Genomic DNA, 20,711 nt, shown 5'->3' on the forward strand with positions numbered 1-20,711 from the left:
TCTGGGCAGGTAGAGGGTCTATATAGTACACGAAGTAGCATCAAACCATGTTTATTTATTTTTTATTACATCAGTGTTGCACATTTTATTTCACACTTTGTTGCACTGCACACCTTATGAGTTGCCGTCGCATTTTCCGTTCATGAACATCATGATTTCAATATTCGTTGTTGTAAATGTTGAAATTCATCACAGGCCCATTTGTCTAGAAATAGTGGTTAACTGTTAAATTCACATTACAGGCTATGTGTCACCCTCTGGAGGTAAGGTGTCCCAGTTGCAGTGTCAGATTGAGCACATTTCTTGACTGGCTTAGCTTTTTCTCTGATAGTTCTGATTCGTTTCACTCCATTACCTTCACTCAACCTATCCATCATTCAAGATTTTCTCTAACTTCTCTGTTCATTGCATTAGCCACCTTGTCCAATCGCATGAGTTTGCATGTGTTGTATAATCATGTTGTTTAATCATTTCTCCTGCATGAAGCTGGCAGTGGATTGAGTTTGATTTTGAAACTATTTGTTGATGAGCAAAAGCTTGAGTGATTATATGGATTTCATGAGACATATAGTTCCAGAAAATGACAATACTTATGTGGGCATAAATAATGAATTCATGATCGAAATGACCAAGAACAAAATCAGACTGTTAAATAGCTACAACTAGCCGGCTACCACCCATTACCCTGCCCTGAACTTACTCACTGGCACTAGCCGGCTACCACCCATTACCCTGCCCTGAACTTACTCACTGGCACTAGCCGGCTACCATCCATTACCCTGCCCTGAACTTACACACTTACTCACTGGCACTATCCAGCTACCACCCATTACCCTGCCCTGAACTTACTCACTGGCACTAGCCGGCTACCATCCATTACCCTGCCCTGAACTGACACACTTACTCACTGGAACTACCCGGCTTCCACCCATTACCCTGCCCTGAACTGACACACTTACTCACTGGAACTACCCGGCTTCCACCCATTACCCTACCCTGAACTTACTCACTGGCACTAGCCGGCTACCACCCATTACCCTGCCCTGAACTTACTCACTAGCACTAGCCGGCTACCACCCATTACCCTACCCTGAACTTACTCACGGGCACTAGCCGGCTTCCACCCATTACCCTGCCCTGAACTTACTCACTGGCACTAACCGGCTACCACCCATTACCCTGCCCTGCCCTGAACTTACTCACTGGCACTAGCCGGCTACCACCCATTACCCTGCCCTGCCCTGAACTTACTCACTGGCACTAGCCGGCTTACACCCATTACCCTGCCCTGAACTTACTCACTGGAACAGGCCGGCTTCCACCCATTACCCTGCTCTGAACTTACTGGAACAAGCCGGCTTCCACCCATTACCCTGCCCTGAACTTACTCACTGGAACAAGCCGGCTTCCACCCATTACCCTGCCCTGAACTTACTCACTGGAACAAGCCGGCTTCCACCCATTACCCTGCCCTGAACTTACTCACTGGAACAAGCCGGCTTCCACCCATTACCCTGCCCTGAACTTACTCACTGGAACAAGCCGGCTTCCACCCATTACCCTGCCCTGAACTTACTCACTGGAACAAGCCGGCTTCCACCCATTACCCTGCCCTGAACTTACTCACTGGAACTAGCGGGCTACCACCCATTACCCTGCCCTGAACTTACTCACTGGCACTAGCCGACTACCACCCGGTTAATCATCCCTGCACCTTAGAGGCTGCTGCACTTTGTACATAGAAACATGGAACACTGGTCACTTTCATGATTACATGCTGTTTTACACATTCCATATGTACAGTGCATTCCGAAAGTATTCAGACCCCTTGACTTTTTTCACATTATGTTACGTTACAGCCTTATTCTAAAATTTATTAAATAATTTCCCCCCGTCAATCTACACACAATACACCATAATGACCAACCAAAACAGGTTTAAAAAGATGTAAATAAATCAAAAACTTCAATATTACTTTTACATAAGTATTCAGACTTTTTTGAAGCACCTTTGGCAGCGATTACAGCCTTGAGTCTTCTTGGGAATGACACTACAAGCTTGGCACACCAGTATTTGGGGAGTTTCTCCCATTCTTCTCTGCAGATCCTCTCAAGCTCTGTCAGGTTGGATGGGGAGTGTCGCTGCAAAGCTATTTTCAGGTCTCTCCAGAGCTGTTCTATCGGGTTCAAGTCCGGGCTCTGACTGGGCCACTCACGGACATTGAGACTTGTCCCAAAGCCACTCCTGTGTTGTCTTGGCTGTGTGCTTAGGGTCATTGTCTTGTTTGAAGGTGAACCGAGCTCTCTGGAGCAGGTTTTCATCAAGGATCTCTGTAAATTGCTCCGTTGATCCTGACTAGTCTCCCAGTCCCTGCTGGTGAAAAATATCCTCACAGCCAAATGCTGCCACCACCATGCTTCACCGTAGGGATGGTGCCAGGTTTCCTCCAGACGTGACATTTGACATTCAGGCCAAAGAGTTCAATCTGGGTTTCATCAGACCAGAGAATCTTGTTTCTCATAGTCTGTGAGTCTTTAGGTGTCTTTTCGCAAACTCCAAGCGGGCTCTCATGTGCCTTTTACTGAGGAATGGCTTCCGTCTGGCCACTCTACCATAAAGGCCTGATTGGTGGAGTGCTGCAGAGATGATTGTCCTTCTGGAAGGTTCTCCCATGTCCACAGAGGAACTCTGGGGCTCTGTCAGAGTGACCATCGGGTTCTTGGTCACCTCCCTGACCAAGGCCCTTCTCCCCCGATTGCTCAGTTTGGCCGGGCGGCCAACTCTAGGCATTATCTTGGTGGTTCCAAACTTCTTCCATTTAAGAATGATGGAGGCCACTGTGTTCTTGGACCTTCAATGCTGCATACGTTTTTTGGAACCATTACCCAGATCAGTGCCTTGACGCAATCCTGTCTCAGAGCTCTACAGACAATTCCTTTGACCTCATGGCTTGGTTTTTGCTCTGACATGCACTGTCAACTGTGGGACCTTATATAGACGGGTGTGTGCCTTTCCAAATCATGTCCAATCAATTGAATTTACCACAGGTGGACTCCCAAGTTGTAGAAAAATCTCAAGGATGATCAATGGAAACAGGATGTAGCTGAACTCAATGTAAAGGGTCTGAATACTTACCTAAATAAGGTCTTTCTGTGTGTTGTTTTTCATAAATTTGCAACAATTAAAAAAAAAACTGTTTTCGCTTTGTCGTTATGAGGTATAACAATCGTCACAAAATGTGGAAAAAGTCAAAGGGTCTGAATACTTTCCGAAGGCACTGTATACTGTATTCAGTCCATTCTATTCAACTAATGCTGTAGATATACTATCCACATATTCTTCAGCTATATATATATCCGTACCTCTCTTGTCTCTCACCCTTCATACCTCTCTTGTCTCTCACTCTTCGGACCTCTCGTGTCTCTCACTCTTCGGACCTCTCGTGTCTCTCACTCTTCGGACCTCTCGTGTCTCTCACTCTTCGGACCTCTCGTGTCTCTCACTCTTCGGACCTCTCGTGTCTCTCACTCTTCGGACCTCTCGTGTCTCTCACTCTTCGGACCTCTCGTGTCTCTCACTCTTCGGACCTCTCGTGCCTCTCACTCTTCGGACCTCTCGTGCCTCTCACTCTTCGGACCTCTCGTGCCTCTCACTCTTCGGACCTCTCGTGCCTCTCACTCTTCGGACCTCTCGTGCCTCTCACTCTTCGGACCTCTCGTGCCTCTCACTCTTCGTACCTCTCTTGTCTCTCACGCTTCGTACCTCTCTTGTCTCTCACTCTTCGTACCTCTCTTGTCTCTCACTCTTCTTACCTTTCTTGTCTCTCACTCTTCGTACCTCTCTTGTCTCTCATTCTTCAAACCTTTCGTGTCTCTCATTCTTCAAACCTTTCGTGTCTCTCATTCTTCAAACCTCTCGTGTCTCTCACTCTTCGGACCTCTCGTGTCTCTCACACTTCGGACCTCTCGTGTCTCTCACCTCCTCTACCCCCTTTGTGCAGGCTGCTTCCTCCTTTATCCCCAAGCACTCCCTGGCTTAACGACCCACAGCTTTTCCTCGTTGGGGCAGGAAGTCCATATAAGGCTTGGGGATGGAGCAAGCTACCTGCAAGATATCTCTCAATTACCACTCCCCTCACCTCTCCCTGCCGTCTGCCACAACAAAAATATATATCTATATTTATACTCCAAACTCTGACATTGCTCGTCCAAATATTTCTATTTTTTTATTCCATTATTTTACCCTTAGATTTGTGTGCATTGTTGTGTGTTGTTAGATTATTACTGCATTGTTGGAGCTAGGAACACAAGCATTTCACTACACCAGCAATAACATCTGCTAAAAATGTGTATGCAACCAATCAAATGTGATTTTATTCTATTTTATATTTTATTCTATTTTATTTTGACTGTGCTATTGTACCATAACCGTGGATGCATCCCAAATGGCACCCTGTTTCCTACATAGTGCGTTACTTTTGACCACATCCCTATGAGCCCTGGTCAAAAGTAATGCACTGTATAGGGAATAGGATACCATTTGGGATGCAGCCCATGTAGCCAAATAATTTTAAGCAAATACATAGCTATATGCTCTTTGTATCATTCAATATTAATCAGGGAACAGAGCACTATTTTCTGATCCAGAATTCTAGTCCTATTGATCTGTAAATTCAACTTCTTTATGTTCTGTTCAGGTGAGCAAGATGAATCTGAGTGCCGAAGCTACCTGACCAAGATCAAGGACCTGTGTCTGAAGCTGGAGGGCTGTGAGACTCGCACCGTCGCACATCTGCGACAGCCCGTGGACAAGGAACCGCTCAAGGCTTGCGCCCAGAGGACCGCTGAGCAGAAGGTACTGCAGTGACGTCACCCCTCAGTGACATTTTTTTTGTTTAGTTTATAAGGATCCCCATTAGCTGTTGCACATGCTGCAGCTAGTCTTCCTGGGGTCCCACACAAAATAGATGACACAGTGCATAACAGTTACAGACAAGAACAACACAAAGACAATACAACAATACATTATAGGGGCACCTTGGGAGTTTTAGGGCACTTCACTATGGGTCTAACGGCAATGGAGGAAGATACATTTGCTGTTGTAGCTGTTTCTCGACCAAGACAGAAAAAAATCAGTATCTATGTCATTTAGACTCAGGGGTAGCCAGGCCACTGGTAAATGGTTGCTATAAATCACACATCCAATCCCAAAGCAAACAGAGTTAATGGTAGATCTGTAGTGAAGTTTGAGCCCAAATTAGATAACATGGCTATTTGAAACAGACCCAGGCCAAATTCAACATGGGGTTATTGTTTAGGAAGCTATTTAAACAGAGCCAGGTCGCATTTAACATGGGGTTATTGTTCAGGAAGCTATTTAAAGTTCTTGTCTGTCAAGTAAATGAAGTTAGACAGTAGAAGAGACAAACTAACATTTTTAGATCAGTCATGCTGTTTAGTATGTTCCATCTGCTCGTTTCTGATCGTAAGAAGTTTCAGAATACCTTTGTGTCCCTATTTCACTTTACAGTACATTGCTGGTTAGCTTGTTAACAACTCCATGACTGCTTGGATGCCCAGGTGGAATAGCCAGTTATGGTCCATTATTCCCTTTTCTGCTCATAGAAAGTCCAGTCAGAGTTGGAGGGCTTGAAGAAAGACCTGACCAATGTGGCTGAGAAGACAGAGGAGGTGCTGGCATCTCCTCAGCAGTCCGGCTCCACCCCAGTACTGCGCTCTGAGCTGGATATTACGCTGAAGAAGATGGAGCACGTCTACAGCCTGTCGTCCGTGTACCTGGACAAGTGAGTTCCTCCTGACTCTGATTGTTACGACATGCATATCGAAACCATAGGACCAATAAGTGACATCTTCAATCTAAATAGTAGATCTGAGTCATGTTACATATACAGCTAACACTATACACCATTCCTTGTTCAGACTGAAGACCGTCGACATAGTGATCCGCAGCACAAAGGGAGCAGAGGACACCCTCAAAAAGTATGAAGCCCGTTTGCGAGACGTAAACAAGATGCCAACAGATGAAAAAGAGGTGGAGAACTACCACACCCAGCTAAAGGTACAGTGTCTATGTTAGAATGAACTGTATTCTATCCGTTGGTGAATAGACAATGCTTTTACATGGACTGGTTATCCGACAGTAACTTAATGATTTCTATGCATTTGTAGTGATGTTCCTCTCTCTCCCACTCTTTCTTTCTCGATCTCTCTCTCTCTCCTTCTCTCTTTCTCGCTCTTCCTCTCTCTTTTTCTCTCTCTCTCTCTTTTTCTCCCTCTTTCACTCTGGTAGACAATGCGTGGCGAGGCAGAGGATGACCAGAAGACGTTCGACAATCTCCAGGTGGAACTGAAAAAGGCGGCGGCCGTGAATGAGCGGATTAAGCTGGTCCACAGCGAGCACAACACCGAGCTGGAACACTACCGCCAACTAGTGTCCGGGCTAGAGGAGCGCTGGCAGGTCGTGTTTGCCCAGATAGACCTGCGCCAACAGGAACTGGACTTGCTGGGGAGGCAGATGTGCGCCTACCACGAGAGCTATGACTGGCTCATCAGATGGCTCGTTGATGCCAAGCAAAGGCAGGAGAAGATCCAGGCCATGCCCATCGGCGACAGCAAGGCCCTTATGCAACAGTTGGCACAGGAGAAGGTACTCTACGACTAATAATAATATTTGATTGGATTTGTATAGTGCTTTTCTACCTAGATGCTCAAAGTGCTTTCCATAGTAAAGGGGAAACTCACATCATCCACCACCAATGTGAGGCACCCAGGACAAGGTAGCAGGAGGCTTCCATTACAAATAGTGGAGATGAATCTTCTTTGCTCGATGATGGAATATAATGTTACATTATCATGACAGTCAGTGTTCCAATCTTTTATCATTGTAGAAACTCCTAGAAGAGATCGAGAAGAACAAAGATAAGGTTGAGGAGTGTCAAAAACACGCAAGGGCATATATTGATGCGGTCAAGGTGCGTATGCAAATCCCTTAAAACAAGATCATGCATATGGAGATTTGGTGCATTAATAAAATGATTCTATTATGTCCATGTGTTTTCCCCAGGACTATGAGCTTCAGGTGGTGACGTACAAAGCTCTGGTGGAGCCCCTGGCTTCGCCCCTTAGGAAAACCAAAATGGAGTGTGCATCTGACAATATCATCCAAGAGGTCGGTCATATAGACACGATGGGGAATTTATTTAATAGGCTTTTACAGCTACAGTAGCTTTAAAGTTGATAACAATTAAATGGGATTACTAAACATCTGAAATTGTCTTTCAGTATGTGACTCTGAGAACCCGCTACAGTGAGCTAATGACTCTGACCAGCCAGTACATCAAGTTTATCACGGAGACACAGCGCCGCCTTGAGGACGAGGAGGTAATTGAGGGACACATTGAAGGCAGGCAGCAGCTCCCTGCTCCCGACAACTTGAATTAAACCCACCAACCATAATAACAATCGCCTGGTCCGAGATCTGTTTGTGCGCCCATGTCAACTATTTAGATGTTTGGCATGTCAAGGAGTGACATGATGGCACAAACAGACTTGAATACCCAGGAGATAACAACAATTACTATAAAACACTCTCTTAATGTATTAATTAAAGGGTTCAATATGTTTTAGCTGATGTGGTCTATGAGGAAATGAATTAGTTTTGGTATAGCTCATCGCAGTATGGAAGGTGACTAATAAAAAAGAGTCATTTCAAATTCTGGTGCTGCAGCACATCCCTAAGACGTCACTAACAGTATCTGTCTCTCATTCTCCCTATACTGTGGTTCATGGATGTGGAATAAGTCTTTAAATTACACTTGCAAGTTAGTTTTCCTACAGTATCCACTCAAATCTGAAGCAAACGTCAGGCTCCCCATTCAACCCCAGCCTTTTTTTCTTCTGAAATTGATCTCTCTGATCTGGTGATTAATACTCTGCAGTCTGACTAACTACCACCTCAGAATGATTATTTCAAGTGACCAGTTTTGTTTGCCCCTTTATTTTCCAACCTAACTCAAACTAAGCATATTCTCTATGGGTAATACACTCTTTACAAATTATATTATTTTTCAGCTTCTGTCCTTTCAAGTTTAGATAACAGAGATAACAAATGTTTTTTCATTTGAAGTGACGTTTTGTTCCAAAATGGGATCCGAAATGATTGACACCCTTGATAAAGATGAGCAGAAATTACTGTATAAAATACGTCATTCAAATACTGAGCTATATTGTATGTTCAAAAACATTGGAACTTTTAAAATTATTTCTTTTTTAAAGTCAGTTTTGCTCTTCTTTATAATGAGTGTCAATCATTTCGGACCCCACTGTATGTGTACCTACATGTACTTAAACATTTAACTTTTTTTGAGTAATTTAATCAACTCAAACATTTATATTCTAACACTATAATACTTAACATTGTTTTTCCCTTTACTTTTTGCTTCCACTAATACAGAAAGCTACTGAAATACTAAAGAAGGAGGAGAGAAAAAAGCTGTCTGAGATGCAGGCTGAATTAGACAAACAAAGACAGTTAGCTGAGGCACACGCAAAAGCTATCGCTAAAGCGGAACAAGAAGCCCAGGAGCTCAAGTTGAAAATGAAAGAAGAGGTCAGCAGGAGGGAGGTTGTGAAAGTGGATTCTGAGAAACAGAAGCACAACATACAGCAGCAGCTGCACGAACTCAAGAACCTGTCAGAGCAAGAGATCCAATCCAAGAGCCAGCAGGTTGAGGAGGCACTGTACAGTCACACCAAGATAGAAGAGGAGATCCACATCATCAGAATCCAATTAGAGACCACCATAAAGCAGAAGGCCACTGCTGAGGCCCAAGTTCAGCAGCTCAGGGACATGGCTGTCGAGGCTGAGAGACTGAGAAAAGTTACTCAGGAGGAGGCAGAGAAGCTTCGCAAGCAGGTGAATGAAGAGACTCAGAAAAAGCGCAACGCGGAGGAGGAGCTGAAACACAAAGCGGAGGCAGAACAAGAGGCTGCCAAGCAAAAGCAGAAGGCCCTGGATGAGGTGCAGAAGTTCAAGATGCAAGCTGAAGAGGCAGAGAGGCGCATGAAACAGGCAGAGGAGGAGAAGCAGAGGCAGGTCATGGTTGCAGAGGAGGTGGCACAGAAGAGTGCCGCCACCGAGCTGCAAACCAAACGCATGTCCTTTAACGAGAAGGCAGTAAAGCTCGAGGCATCACTGAAACAAGAACAGGACACTGTTATTCAGTTGCAGGAACAGGCAGAGCGCCTCAAGAAGCAACAAGAGGAAGCCAACAAAGCCAGGGAGGAAGCAGAGAAGGAACTTGAGAAGTGGAGGCAGAAAGCCAACGAGGCACTCCGTTTGAGACTCCAGGCTGAGGAAGATGCCCATAAGAAGAGCCAGGCTCAGGAGGAAGCAGAGAAGCAGAAAGAGAACGCTCAGCGAGAGGCAAAGAAAAGGGCTAAGGCTGAAGAGGCTGCTCTTAAGCAAAAGGAAATGGCAGAGACTGAGCTGGAGAAACAGAGGGAATTGGCCGAGGGAATGGCCCAGCAGAAACTCTCTGCAGAGCAAGAGCTAATTCGCCTAAGGGCTGACTTTGACCATGGTAAGCAACAGAGGTCTCTATTGGATGAAGAGCTCCAGCGCCTGAAAAATGAGGTGAATGCTGCTGTAAAACAAAGGAAAGAGCTAGAAGATGAACTGGCCAAAGTAAGACGTGAAATGGAAGTTCTTCTTCAGATGAAGTCCAAAGCTGAGAAGGAGACCATGTCTACAACAGAGAAAAGCAGAAATCTCCTTGAGTCTGAGGCATCGAAAATGAGGCAACTAGCTGAAGAGGCGACTAAGCTGAGATCAATTGCTGAAGACGCAAAGAAGCAGAGGCAGGTAGCAGAGGATGAGGCAGCTCGGCAAAGAGGAGAGGCTGAGAAGATACTCAAGGAAAAACTGGCAGCCATTAATGAAGCAACTTGTCTGAAAACTGAAGCTGAGATTGCCCTGAAGGATAAAGAGGCCGAAAATGAGCGACTTAGGAGAAAAGCCGAAGATGAGGCTTATCAGAGAAAGGTCCTGGAAGACCAAGCAAAACAGCACAAGCAAGACATTGATGAAAAGATCACCCAGCTTAAGAAAACTTCTGATTCTGAATTGGAGAGGCAGAAGAAGATTGTAGAGGAAACTCTTAAGCAGAGGAGGGTGGTCGAAGAGGAGATTCGCATACTAAAACTAAACTTTGAGGTGGCATCAACAGGCAAGTTGGATCTTGAGTTGGAGTTGAACAAGCTTAAAGGCATTGCAGATGAGACACATAAGAACAAAGTCAAGGCGGAGGAAGAATCAGAGAAACTCAGAAAGCATGCTTTAGAGGAGGAGAACAAAAGGAAGCAAGCTGAAGAGAAAGTAAAAAAGATCACTGCAGCAGAGGAAGAGGCAGCGCGTCAATGCCAGGCAGCTCAGAAAGAAGTGGAGCGCCTTAAAAAGATTGCAGCTGATGCTAACAAGCAAAAGGAGGATGCTGACAAAGAAACAGAGAAACAGATTAGTCTAGCCAAAGAGGCTGCACAGAAATGTAGTGCTGCAGAAAAGAGAGCTCAGGCTGTTCTGGTCAAGCAGAAAGAGGACAATCTTTTCCAGGGCAAGCTCAAAGAGGAGTTTGACAAGGCTAAGAATCTTGTACAAGAAGCTGAGAAGGCGAAAGAGAAAGCTGAGAAAGAGGCTGCTTTACTCCGTCAAAAAGCAGAGGATGCTGAGAAGCAGAAGAAAGCAGCTGAAGCTGAGGCTGCCAAACAGGCCAAGGCTCAGGGGGATGCTGAGAGACTGAGGATGGAAGCAGAGCAGGAGGCTGCAAAGCAAGCAGAAGCTGAGGCTGCTGCTCTGAAACAGAAACAGCAGGCAGATGCAGAGATGGCCAAGCACAAAAAGCTAGCTGAACAAACAGTGAAGCAGAAGAAACAAGTTGAGCAGGAGCTGACAAAGGTGAAACTACGACTGGATGAGACTGATAAGCAGAAATCTGTTTTGGATGAAGAGCTTCAGCGCCAGAAAGATGAAGTTAGCAATGCTGTCAAGCAGAAAGCTCAAGTGGAGGATGAGCTATTCAAGATCAAGGTCCAGATGGAGGAGCTGGTCAAACTTAAGCTTAGAATTGAGAATGAAAACCAGCGTCTCATGAGTAAAGACAAAGATAATACTCAGAAATTCCTGGAAGAGGAAGCTGAGAACATGAAGAAGCTTGCGGAGGATGCTGCCAGGCTAAGCTTAGAAGCTCAGGAGGCAGCCCGAGAGAGACAGATTACAGAGTCCGAGCTTGAAGAACAGAGGGCTCTTGCTGACAAAATGCTGAAGGAGAAAATGCAAGCTATCCAAGAAGCAGCTAAACTGAAAGCTGAGGCAGAGAATCTCCAGAAACAAAAGGACAAGGCTCAGAAGCAGGCCCAAAAACTGCTGGAGGACAAGCAGCAGATGCAGCAACGTTTTGAGGAGGAGACAGAGGGCTTCCAAAAATCCCTAGAGGCTGAGCGCAAGAGGCAGCATGAAGCTACGGTGGAGGCAGAAAAACTGAAGCTTAGGGTGACACAGCTTAGTGATGCTCAGTCTAAAGCAGAAGAGGAGGCCAAGAAATTCAAGAAACAAGCAGATGAGATCAGGGTTCGTCTCCAAGAGAAAGAGCAACATGCTTCAGAAAAAGTAATTGTAGAGAAACTGGAGGTGCAGAGATTACAGAGCAGCAAAGAGTCTGATGACCTACGCAAAGCCATAGCTGACCTTCAGAAAGAAAATGAGAAATTACAAAAAGAGGCTGCAGATCTACAGAACAATTCTAAAGAGGTATTGCAGAATGTGAAATAATCCTGTGAAATAAAAAGTGCAAACCCCTTTGCAAATATCCATAACCTTCTCAAAAACACTAACACATAAAGGAGGTCCAAAGTTACTATTCATGTGAATTGCAGAGACTGTCAACAATACTAAGTGTCCAGCAATTTCTCATGAATTACCAAATGTTGCTGCATTTTGTAAATCCAATTATGTTTTCTATCAAATGTTTATAATTGCATTTCAAAATTAAACCGATTTCAAATAAATTTCCAATCATAGAATACAGAATACAGTTATATTCTGTATATACAATACCATTTATATTTATATATATACATATATTGATTATATTATTTAGCAGTTATAATCAGTGTAATAGAATGTTAAGAACATGTGAAGAAGATATGTTTGGAGTTGTATTAATTGTGTCTTTTTTTCTTTTCCAAATTAGATGGCCAATGCCCAACAGGAACAAATTAAAAAGGAAAAGATCGTTCTTGAGCAGACTTTCCTGACAGAAAAACAATTGTTGTTGAAAAAAGAAAAGCTCATTGAAGAAGAGAAAAATAAGCTTGAGAAACAGTTTGAGGATGAGGTTAAGAAGGCCAAAGATCTCAAAGATGAGCAGGATCGTCAAAGGAAGCAGATGGAACAGGAGAAGAAGAAACTCCACGCTACAATGGATGCCGCTGTTAAAAAGCAGAAGGATGCTGAGGACGAAATGAGCAACAAGCAGAAAGAGTTGCAGGATCTTGAAAAGAAAAGGCTTGAACAAGAGAAATTGTTGGGTGAGGAGAATGAAAAGCTCCGAGAGAAGCTGCAGCAACTTTCTACATTAAAAACATCAGCAAAATCCCACACTAAAGAAATGGAGATGCAAACAGATGAGGTCCCTGAAGATCAGCTGATTGCAATGACAATGGTGGGAACAACAAAGAAAGTATTCGATGGGTCTGCAGTAGTTGATGGTGAGAAGAAAAACGAAGAATTACCATTTTCTTTCGATGGGATTAGGGAGAAGGTTCCTGCCAGCAGGCTCCATGACATTGGTATACTGAACAAGAAGGACTTTGATAAGCTGAAAAAAGGCAAAACCACAGTGAAAGACCTGAGCAAGACTGAGAAAGTGAAAACATGTCTCAAAGGCAAGAATAGTGTTGGCGGAGTCTTGACTGCAGCCAAGCAAAAAATGAGTGTGTATCAGGCCATGAAAGAGAATAAACTTTCTCCTGGCGCTGCCACAATGCTTCTTGAAGCTCAGGCAGCATCTGGGTTCATCATCGATCCAGTGAAAAACAGAATGCTCACTGTGGATGAAGCTGTAAAGGAGGAATTAATAGGTCCAGAACTCCATAACAAAATGCTTTCTGCAGAAAAAGCAGCTACTGGTTACAAAGATCCTTACACTGGAGACAAAATCTCACTCTTTGAGGCCATGAAAAAAGGTCTGATTGAACAAGACCAGGCCGTTAGACTTCTGGATGCTCAGATTGCAACTGGTGGAATAATTGACCCTGTCAATAGTCACCGTGTGCCTCTCCAGACAGCCTATAAGCAGGGCCAATTGGATGCTGAGATGAGCAAAACTCTATCAAACCCTACTGATGACTCAAAGTTATTCATTGACCCAAGCTCTCAGGAGAGCCTCACTTATCAGCAACTATTGGAGAAATGCACCCCAGATGCAGAGACAGGCCTACTTATGTTACCAATCACAGAGAAAGCTACACAAAGTGACAAGACCTACACAACTGAAGAAACTAAAGAGGTACTCACTAAAGCGAATATCTCTGTACCATTTGGAAGATTCCAAGGAAAGACTGTGACCATTTGGGAAATCATTAACTCAGAGTATTTCACAGAGGCACAGAGGAAGGATCTGATTCGCCAGTACAAGACCGGAAAAATTACTGTGGAAAAAATTATCAAAATTGTAATTAGCGTTGTGGAAGACAAAGAGAAGAGGAATGAAATTGTGTTTGACGGTCTGAGGATTCCTGTCACTGCAGCTGAACTTCTAGAATCTAAGATCCTCAATAAAGACCTGTTCAACAAATTGCATAATGGTAAAACAACTGTCAAAGAAATCTCTGAGATGGAGCCTGTTAAGAAAGCCTTAAGGGGTACACATAGCATTGCTGGAGTGATCATTGAGTCAACAAATGAGAAAATACCATTCTATCAAGCTGTAAAGGAACAGATGCTCTCTCCCGAGACTGCATTGACTCTTCTTGAAGCTCAAGCTGGGACTGGATTTGTAATTGACCCTGTCAAAAATCAGAAGCTCACTGTGGATGAGGCTGTTAAATCAGGTCTTGTTGGCCCAGAGATGCATGAAATACTTATGTCTGCAGAGAGAGCTGTTAATGGGTACAAAGATCCCTACACTGGAAAGAATCTATCCCTATTTGAGGCAATGTTGAAAGACCTCATTAAGAAAGACCAGGGTATCCGTCTGCTAGAGGCTCAGCTTGCAACTGGAGGTATAATTGATCCAGTTAAAAGTTATCACATCCCACATGATGTTGCCTGCAAACGTGGATATTTTAACGATGAAACAAACAAGACCTTGAGCAGCAACACTGATGAAACTAAAGTTTTCTTTGATCCTAACATGTGGGAGAATGCATCTTATGTACAACTCATGAAAAAATGTGTCACTGACAAAGAGACTGGTTTTCCATTTCTTCCGCTCTCAGAGAAAGCAATTCAAAAGTCAAAAGAGGGACTTTATAAGTCAAAAGAGGAACATCAATACACTGAGGTCCAGATCAAAGATGCCCTGAACCAGGCAACTATGGATCTGCCGTATGAACCTTTCAAAGGAAGGAAAGTCACTATTTGGGAGATCATAAACTCTGAATATATTACAGAGGAACAAAGAATCGAGTTGATTCGACAGTACAGAACTGGAACAGTGACTATTGAAAGAATGATTACAATCATTGTCACAGTGGTTGATGAAAAGGAGGCTAAGAAACAGGAAAAGGAACAGGCCAGCTTTGAAGGGCTTAGGTCATCTGTCACTGCCAGCTCATTGTTTGAATCCAAAATAATTGATAAAGATACATATGATCAACTCCAACAGGGTAAAAAGAAACCCAAAGAAATCAGTGACATTGACTCAGTCAGAAAGTACTTGCAAGGAACAGATGGACAGATTGTAGGCATCTATATGGGCGAATCAAAGGAAAGGGTCAGCATTTATCAAGCAATGAAGAAGAACATATTGAGACAAAATACAGGTCTTTCGTTGCTCATGGCACAAGCAGCAACTGGTTTCATTATCGATCCTGTCAAAAACCAGAGGTACACTGTGGATGATGCTGTGAAAGCAGGAGTTGTTGGTCCTGAGGTTCACGAGAAACTTCTGTCAGCAGAGAAAGCAGTGACTGGCTACAGAGATCCATACACGGGCAACACGATTTCCCTCTTCCAAGCCATGAAGAAGGAGCTTGTGCTGCGAGAACATGCTATTCCCCTGTTGGAAGCTCAGGTGGCCACAGGAGGGATTATTGATCCAGTCAGCAGCCACTGTGTTCCAAATGATGTGGCCTTCCAACGTGGCTATTTCAATAAGCAAATGGCTAATACCTTCACTGACCCCTCAGGGGATATCAAAGCTTTCATTGATCCCAACAATAATGAAAGTTCCACCTACAAACAACTGCAAGAGAAATGCATAAGAGATGCAGATACCGGTCTGTGCTTCCTGCCGCTATCAAAGGCTGAAGCTCAATGTCCCGTGGAAAAATCATACGTATACACTGAAGAAATGGCACAGACAGACTTGACTAACACTCAAGTGGATATCCCTCATCAGAGCTATGCAGGGAAGGTAATGACCCTATGGGATGTCATGGGGTCAAACCTTCTCCCTGAGGAGGAAAAGCTAAGGCTCCTGGAGCAGTATCGCCTCGGGCAAATCACAAAGGAGAGAATGATCATCATCGTCATTGAAATCATTGAACAAAGGGAGATACTGAAAGGAGAGCAGAGCATGTCCTGTGATGTGATCAGACGAAGAGTCACTATTGAGGAGCTCTATAGTTCTCGCATTATCGACCTTCAAACATACAACATGTTGAAGCAAGAGAAGAAAACTATCCGGGAGGTAATGGAAATGCCATCTGTAAAGCAGTATTTGTTTGGCACAGGCAGTATTGCTGGAATCCTCTCAGACTCCCCCTCTAAGGTTAGTATTTACCAGGCCATGAAGAGAGGTCTCATTAAGTCTGATTTTGCTATCAGTCTCCTGGAGGCCCAAGCGGCAACAGGATTCATCATTGACCCTGTGAAAGAAGAATTGCTAACCGTTGACGAAGCTGTGCGCAAAGGGCTAGTCGGCCCTGAAATCCATGACAAACTTCTCTCTGCCGAGAGGGCAGTCACTGGCTACAAGGATCCTTACAGTGGAAAAGTAATCTCTCTCTTCCAAGCGATGAAAAAAGACCTTGTTCCTGAGGACTATGCCCTGAGGCTCCTTGAAGCCCAGGCTTCCACTGGGGGACTTATGGATCCAGAATACTACTTTCACCTTCCCACAGATGTTGCCATGCAACGCGGATACATCAATAAGGAAACGCATGACAGGATCACTGATCCAAACAGTGATGTACAAGGTTATGTTGATCCAACCACAGAGGAGAGACAGACCTATGCCCAGCTGCTGAAGAGATGCAAAGCTGATAAAGAGAGTGGTCTGCGATTACTTTCACTGGCCGACAGAAGGCTGCTTTTCAAGGGTCTCAGAAAGCAAATCACCTTAGATGAGCTGCTTCGTTCACAGATTATTGACCAAAAGACATACAATGATCTCACTGAAGGCCTTATCTCAGTAGAGGAGGTCAGCAGAGAAGTGAAGAAGTACCTTGAGGGTACAAGCTGCATTGCCGGAGTATATGTAGAATCCAGCAAAGACCGTCTGTCCATCTACCAAGCAATGAAAAAGAACATGATAAGACCCGGGACAGCCTTTGAACTTCTTGAGGCTCAAGCAGCAACAGGATATATAATTGACCCAATAAAGAACCTGAAGCTGAATGTTGGTGAAGCTGTTAAAATGGGAGTTGTTGGTCCAGAGTTCAAAGACAAGCTCATCTCTGCTGAGCGTGCCGTTACAGGCTACAGGGATCCGTACTCTGGCAAGATCATCTCTCTATTCCAGGCCATGAAAAAGGGTCTCATTCTGAAAGACCATGGCATTCGCCTATTGGAAGCCCAAATTGCCACTGGTGGGATCATTGACCCAGAAGAGAGTCACCGCTTGCCAGTCGAGATGGCCTACACACGTGGCCTGTTTGATGAGGAGATGAATGGCATTCTTACAGACCCATCTGATGACACTAAAGGCTTCTTTGACCCTAACACTGAGGAGAACCTCACTTACCTGCAACTGATGGAGCGATGTATGATTGACCCGGAAACTGGACTAGCACTTTTGCTGTTGAAAGAAAAGAAACGTGAGAGGAAGACATCCTCTAAATCGTCTGTGCGTAAACGCAGGGTAGTCATTGTTGACCCAGAGACAGGCAAAGAGATGTCTGTATATGAGGCATATCGCAAAGGACTTATAGATCAACAGACCTACATGGAGCTTGCAGAGCAAGAGTGTGAGTGGGAGGAGATTACTATAACCTCATCTGATGGTGTTGTGAAGTCCATGATCATTGATAGGAGGTCTGGCCGACAGTATGACATTGATGATGCAATCACAAAGGGCCTCATTGACCAGTCTGCTCTGGATCAATACCGTGCTGGAACTCTGTCCATCACAGAGTTTGCAGACATGTTGTCCGGAAACATAACTGGCACCAGATCCAGGTCATCCTCTTTCGGGTCCACATCATCTTACTCCAGTAGCCCAGCTCCCTCTATCAAACCCCCAGCAACAATATGGAATGACCCAACAGAAGAAACCGTGCCTGTGGCTGGAATACTGGATACTGACACATTGGAAAAGGTGTCTGTCACAGAAGCCATGCACAGAAATCTTGTGGACAATATCACAGGTCAAAGATTGCTGGAGGCTCAGGCTTGCGTTGGTGGCATCATTGATCCAAACACTGGAGAGAAGTTCTCAGTTTCAGATGCAATGAACATGGGACTTGTGGATAAGATCATGGTTGACCGAATCAACCTGGCACAGAAGGCCTTCAATGGATTTGAGGATCCCAGAACCAAAAAGAAAATGTCTGCTGCACAAGCATTAAAAAAAGGGTGGTTGTACTATGAGGCGGGTCAGAGATTCCTGGAAGTACAATATCTAACTGGTGGTTTGATCGAACCAGAGGTCACTGGCAGAGTTCCACTAGACGTTGCAGTCAACAAGGGCACCCTAGATGCACGTACTGCACAAAAGCTACGAGATGTCAGTGGATACTCCAAATATCTCACCTGTCCAAAGACAAAGCTTAAGATCTCATACAAGGATGCCATGGATAGAAGCATGATTGAGGAGGGTTCTGGTCTGCGTCTGTTGGAAGCCTCTTCTCAATCAAGTAAAGGCCTTTACAGTCCCTACAGTGTTAGCGGTTCTGGGTCAGCATCCGGTTCCCGGCCCGACTCAAGAACTGGCTCCAGGTCAGGCTCCAGACGAGGGAGCTTTGATGCCACAGGCTCTGGTTTCTCCACTAACTTTTCCCCCTCCTCCTTCAGCTCGACGAGCTATGGGCGCAGATATAATGCAGGATTACAAAGCGGACTTTGCATGGATGAGCTAGCACAGGCCCTGACATCATCAGCAATGGGCAGGAACTGCAGTTCTGAAGAGAGAATATTCACCATAATACAACCCAATTACTCACCAGTTGCCTAATTCTTCTTAGAAAAATAGACTACCTTTATTCTGCTCTGCATGTCATTATTATGGGGCTTTTCTGCAGTATATTATACATCTTTTTGCTGGCTTTACATTTTGTCCATAGTTTATTCAGTTAAATCTTTTTGAAGTACATTTTTGGTTGCTCTCTTTTGTTTTGTGTAGTCTGGCAATGTTGCCATTATTTATATGCTTACATACAGAAGAGCTGTATTTTTAGCAACTACAATTATATTGATAATAACGTTTTCAGTGTTAGACATATTGACATATTTTTTTTCATTTTTAAGCCAGCTTGTTATTAGTTCTAATTCATTATACTTCTATAGTTACATTTTCAGACATTTGAGTAAAAATGTAATTTTGATTTTTTTATATATATATTTCTGTTAAATTCCATCAAAGAAAGAACAATATCTATTATAAAGTATACCTTTGTATGGCAAAAACAAATTAGATGTAAAAGCTGTTAAACGGATGTCTGTCATTACAAATATATAGAAAGGAAAGCATCCAATCTGCAGAGTAGAATAAGGAGTCACGGGACAATTACTTATTATAACACTGGAAGAAATTCTTAAACAAAAATCAAGCTTCAAGATCTTTTCTCATCTCGGCTACAGTGCCGCTAATACTTTGCTAATGTTTGGATTCTACCTATCCCCTTCTTGTAATATACAATGGACTACCAATCAGTTAAAACTATGCAGTCTTTATACAGTCAAGCACCTTATGGAGAGAGCATTCTAAGGATGGCAATCCCAACATAATATAACCTGGACAAACTCACTTGAAGTGAAAGATGCCCCAAATCACCATGAAACAGCTCGGTCTCATCTCAAGCTGAAATAACTTCTCAGCAGAACCATTGCTTCTCTGGAGACTTTTGAAAGGTGAGTCTCTAAATCCTTTCTTTGATTTTATATTTTTTTTGCTAGACGTGAATCTTAAATAAATGCTGTATCTTCAAGTATTTTTTTCTTCATTTTGTTGAAATCTAAGTTTTGTCTCTATTTGACTCCCTTAGCCATCTCCACTCCTCCTCTGTGTGCTGATGCTTTGATGTCTTCCAATATCCTGAGAACCTCAAGTCAAAAAGAAGATCACCGTTCACTGTTCAAGACTGCACCGACATACATGTCCATCATTTGTTTTAGACTTTTTATTTTTCAGCCATTTATTCAAAAAAATAAAGGATGATCTTGTTAACTGAGCAAAATAGAATGAATCACTGCTTTGACCGTCTTCAACTTTGACCCTCTGCCTGCTCACCTCCACCTGATCTCAGTAACAGTCTTAACCACCTCCGCACAAACCACAACCTTGCGTCTAACTTTGACCCTCTGCCTGCTCACCTACACCTGATCGCAGTAACAGTCTTAACCACCTCCACCCAAACCACAACCTTGCGTCTAACTTTGACCCTCTGCCTGCTCACCTACACCTGATCGCAGTAACAGTCTTTAACCACCTCCACACAAACCACAATTGCTGTATTGAAATGTTTTTGTAAGTGCCTGCATATTCAATGCATCAAAGGGTTGCGTCGATTACAAGGTGTGAATTGTACTGTAAATTGAGTGATTCACAACTGGAGAAAAAAACTGACACAGTTCCCATAGTTCAAATTATATATTATCATTATTATCAGGTATTTCCCAAGTTCATGACACAATTTATGCATCATACAGTATTCATACCGCATCAAAACCCCCATATTTCTATATAATACAACTAAGAACATTTGTACAGGGCTAATATTTAAATAAATGTTTAGAGCTAAAAATAATTATAACATTTGAAATGTACTGACAAGCTATGTACTGTACACTGTATTATACACTGAATGTACAAAACATTATGCACACCTTCCTAATATTGAGTTGCATCCCATTTTGCCCTCAGAACAGCCTCATTTCGTCGGGGCATGGACTACAAGGTGTTGAAAGCGTTCCACAGAGATGCTGGCCCATGTTGACTCTTAATGGTTCCCAACAGTTGTGTTAAGTCAGCTGGATATCTTTTGGGTGGTGGACCATTCTTGATACACATGGGAAACTGTTGAGCGTGAAAAACC

The 20,711-nt window shown here is 43.7% G+C and overlaps 1 protein-coding gene across 6 annotated transcripts in view; it reads left to right on the plus strand.

Moving 5' to 3' along the window:
* Positions 1 to 19,847, plus strand: part of pleca (plectin a) — a 77,662-nt gene extending 57,815 nt beyond the window's left edge. For 3 of the 6 annotated variants that reach the window (XM_046327175.1, XM_046327172.1, XM_046327174.1), the window contains exons 24-34: positions 243 to 263; positions 4,697 to 4,854; positions 5,625 to 5,803; positions 5,940 to 6,078; positions 6,310 to 6,666; positions 6,908 to 6,991; positions 7,084 to 7,188; positions 7,302 to 7,400; positions 8,473 to 11,823; positions 12,266 to 19,527; positions 19,662 to 19,847. In XM_046327175.1, coding sequence (XP_046183131.1) covers positions 243 to 263; positions 4,697 to 4,854; positions 5,625 to 5,803; positions 5,940 to 6,078; positions 6,310 to 6,666; positions 6,908 to 6,991; positions 7,084 to 7,188; positions 7,302 to 7,400; positions 8,473 to 11,823; positions 12,266 to 18,631 — 10,859 coding nt within the window. In that variant the 3' untranslated portion in view covers positions 18,632 to 19,527; positions 19,662 to 19,847. The remainder of the gene's footprint in view (positions 1 to 242; positions 264 to 4,696; positions 4,855 to 5,624; positions 5,804 to 5,939; positions 6,079 to 6,309; positions 6,667 to 6,907; positions 6,992 to 7,083; positions 7,189 to 7,301; positions 7,401 to 8,472; positions 11,824 to 12,265; positions 19,528 to 19,661) is intronic. The other 3 variants (XM_046327177.1, XM_046327173.1, XM_046327176.1) reach the window with 1 other exon arrangement.
* The last annotated feature ends 864 nt before the right edge of the window (positions 19,848 to 20,711 follow it).

Source organism: Oncorhynchus gorbuscha, linkage group LG24 (assembly GCF_021184085.1).
Source record: "Oncorhynchus gorbuscha isolate QuinsamMale2020 ecotype Even-year linkage group LG24, OgorEven_v1.0, whole genome shotgun sequence".
NCBI classification, from domain to species: domain Eukaryota; kingdom Metazoa; phylum Chordata; class Actinopteri; order Salmoniformes; family Salmonidae; genus Oncorhynchus; species Oncorhynchus gorbuscha.